At 41.3% G+C, this 3,613-nt stretch overlaps 1 protein-coding gene across 1 annotated transcript; it reads right to left on the bottom strand.

Moving 5' to 3' along the window:
* Positions 1 to 422: 422 nt before the first annotated feature.
* Positions 423 to 2,895, bottom strand: LOC106330269. The gene is made up of 4 exons (XM_013768770.1): positions 2,194 to 2,895; positions 1,212 to 1,955; positions 979 to 1,140; positions 423 to 849 (listed from the first exon to the last, which is right to left on the bottom strand). Exons 1-4 carry the CDS (start codon positions 2,893 to 2,895, stop codon positions 529 to 531), a joined length of 1,929 nt encoding a protein of 642 aa, XP_013624224.1. The 3' UTR covers positions 423 to 528.
* Between the last annotated feature and the right edge of the window lie 718 nt (positions 2,896 to 3,613).

Genomic DNA, 3,613 nt, shown 5'->3' with positions numbered 1-3,613 from the left:
TATTTCCAGTTTCGGTTACAAGTCTTTTTTTTGTTCTGTTAAGACTTGTATAAGTACTACTAGGTTTGTTCTGTTAAGTCCTTGAATCTTATCTAATGTTAGACTTATTATGTGGTTATGTTAAGAACTTTGTTTATCTTGAGTGTTGGCTTAGTGGATTTCATTTCAAATGGTAATATGTCATAGAATTATCATTCACCTAAAACGAGACAAATCTAATAACAACATTACAACACTAATATGACATAATAACTTAGTCATAACATAGCTAAAGTTGTAAATCCACATCACAAACAAGATAAACATTCAGACTTCGTTTGTCTTTAACAAAAAAAAACGATTAACATAAAACATCCAGAGACTTTGTTTCACTCAACTCCACTTGGTTTTCTGTTTTTTGTCTTTCCCCACATACTTCTGGGTTTTCTTTCTTTTGTCTTTCCCTTGTGATTCTGCTTCTTCAACCTCTACTACTTTGCCTTGTGCTTCCTTGACAAATTCCTCAAGCGGGGCCAATCTCCCATCCAGCTAGTCAACTTTCTTGTCAATTTTCCTCATCAATTTCATTGGTTTTTTCAGCATATTCATAACATCTCCCAGCTGAATCGACTGCTCACCTACTTGTACTCCATCCCCTGTTGCATCTTCAATCGGTTCTGGCTGTTTTTCACGCCCAGCTACATCTTCGTCGAACATGTCTTTAAAAAAAACCTTCTGCCCTGCATCCAGACACTTCTCCCAACTGTCCACAGCTATATCAGATTGATCAACATCGTCTTCATCTTCCATAATCTCATCCAAAAGGCTATCTTCTCGTGGAGTTTTGGTGGGGATGATGCTGTCAATAACCTATCACACACATAAATAATTTTAAAACTTAGCAATTTCTAATGTCTAAAAAGAAAATAAGTTACTACCTTACTTCTACCACAGTTTCACTTTATTCCTAGTTCTACCACAGTTCACAGGAAGACTTACAGTTGTGTTACCCAGTTCCTTGTTTATCACAGAAAGTGACACCCCTGTCATTCCATTTCGTTTAAAGTAGGACTTGCACATCCTCGGACAGTCGCGACCAGCTCCAACCACAGGCTCTCTGAACGCTATTCCTAGCTTCGGAATTGCCTCGAATGCAAGAAGCTGTTACACACAACATTTTTGCATTAGTAAACAACAATGTTGTCAGACTGGTTTAATGGGATTTTGCATACCTCTAATGGAACACAGAAACCTGGTAGCGGCCATAATGTTTTCTCTTTAACCACCCCTCCAAAATGCTTCATTGTGTGAGAGATCTCCTTCAGCATGTAATCATAGGAAAATCTCCCCCACGGAAAGGACTTGCAGTACTCAAGATCATCCACTGCTCTCTGGAACACCTCCAATACATCATTAGCCTTGTGTCCAACCTTCGTTTGCGCACAAACAACCGAAGCTAAGAAGAATAGAACCGCCATCTTCAGTCTGTCTTTGTGGGGTCCCATGTTCACCAGCTTCTTCTTAACATCCTCTAACCTTCTCGGTTCTCCTTCCTTGAAATGACGATCAACGAACCTCGTCCCACCAAGCTCTTTGTAGCCGAGAGGATAGTTCTGGCAGAATAGCCCAGATATCAAACCATGTTCCCTCAGCCCGTAACGGATTGGAACCCCATTCACAATGAACCACACTTCTCTCAGCTTCTCGCTACCAGCATTACGCAACAACAACATCCACATTCCCTGAACCCTGTGGTTAGTCTCTATCTTCATGTGGAAAATGTGTCTGAATTGAGGATGCTCCTTGAACCAGCTCATCTCCGCGTTAGACAGCTTGGGTTTCAGATTTTTTAGCGTCTTAATCGCGCTAGCTATCATACACCTTGTCCCTAGCTTTATTTTTTTTCTGTACTCGGTTGGCTTGAAGAACATGCTGGTTGGTTTGATTGCCTCGGTTGCCACATTTCCATTCAAACCCTGCAAGTTATACCAAAGTATTCACCACGTTATACCAAAGTTATATCCAAGTCATACTAAAGTTATATCCAAGTTAGTTATATCCAACTTATATCCAACTTATATCCAAGTTATATCCAAGTTATATCCGTTTACACAATTTCAGTTTACCTCTACCAAAACTAACATGTTATTCCTATACTTCCCCTAGTATTACTAGCATTAACACACTCAATTGAAAATTTGTTACATTTGTTACCTCTGGTTCAGGTGGATTCCCGGGTTCAGGTGGATTCTCATTGTCATCTCCATTTGCTAACTCTTCTCGGTCATTTTCTTCTTCAAAACCTTCATTCTCATTATCCTTTCCTTCTTCGTCTTCATTTCCTTCTTCAGAACCTTCAGTCTCTTCCTTCTCATCTGCTTCTTCTTGTTCTTCTTCAGCATCTTCATTCTCCTGGCTAGAACCATCGGAACGGTCGTCATGATCATTCTCTTCCTCTCCAGAACCGGCTTTCTGATTCTCTTCATCTCCAGAAGAAGGGGTTTCCTCATTCTCTTCTTCTTCAGATTCAGTCCCAATCGCCGGAGTTGCTGGAGGAGCTGGAGGAGATGGGCCAGCAGGACCTTTGTTCACTGTCGCCGGAGCAGTTTCTAAAGCCACATCACTCGGCTCCGTTATCTCTGCCGTACTCTCCCTCGCGTCCTCACTCGTCTTCTCCGCCGAGACATCCGTCGTCTTCTCCGTCGAGACATCCGTCGTCACCTCCGTCGAGACATCCATCGTCTTCTCCCTCGAGTCAACAATCTCCGTCGTCTTTGCCATTCCCGTCGATTCAACATTCTCCGTCGTCGTCTTCTCAATATTATCGGAGGCCGTCTTTACAAACTTCACTTTCCGAACCTCTTCTTTCGTTGGATTATCCTTCCTCTTACCCCCTCCTCTCGTTTCGACCACCATATCGCAATCGTTGTTGGCTCCTCTGAACTCACCGATTGATTTTCAAAACTAGGGTTTCTTCTCGTTTAAAGTGGAGTGAAAAGAGGGGGAGAAATGAAGTCGAATGAATTAATTGGAGGATTCAGGGAAATTGTAAAGGGTTTGATAAAATCGATAGATTTGGTTTGGTTTCGAAGGATGGGTTTGGTTTTGAGGGATTGGTTAAACGGTTAAACGATTTGGTTCAATTGAATTGACCATACATCCGGGTCGGGTCACTGCGGATGAGTTATACCCTGGTACAACTTGTAAATACTTCATTTATTCCAGTGTTTTTTGTCATTTCCGCCTTTTTCGATTTTAAAAAAAAATATTTATCTTTCTGTTTATATGGGTGTCTTTGTGAGAGTGCCTTTTTACATTTGGGGGCACCAGAGGAAATGTCTCTTTTATTTACTCTCTCTCATTTTTTTTCTTTTCTTTCTCTCTCTCCCGACGGTTTCTCTCTTCCTCTCTGCAACTTCTCTTTTTCTTGTTTCTTCTTCTTTTTTCTTCAACATCAAATCCGATAGCGAAGAGTGTTCTCTGTGGAATCTGAAAACTTGAAGAAGAAACAGATTTTCGGTGCCTCGATGTGGCGACGTTGAAGGGGACAAAAATGGAAACAGATCCGCGGTGCCTCACGATTTAGGGTTTTTATTGTCCTCATGTTTTCGATTTAGGGTTGTAAATTAAGATT

This window comes from Brassica oleracea, chromosome C3 (assembly GCF_000695525.1).
Source record: "Brassica oleracea var. oleracea cultivar TO1000 chromosome C3, BOL, whole genome shotgun sequence".
NCBI classification, from domain to species: Eukaryota; Viridiplantae; Streptophyta; class Magnoliopsida; order Brassicales; family Brassicaceae; genus Brassica; species Brassica oleracea.
Note: the sequence above shows the minus strand (reverse complement) of the source record. Positions and strands in the feature narration are given on the sequence as shown.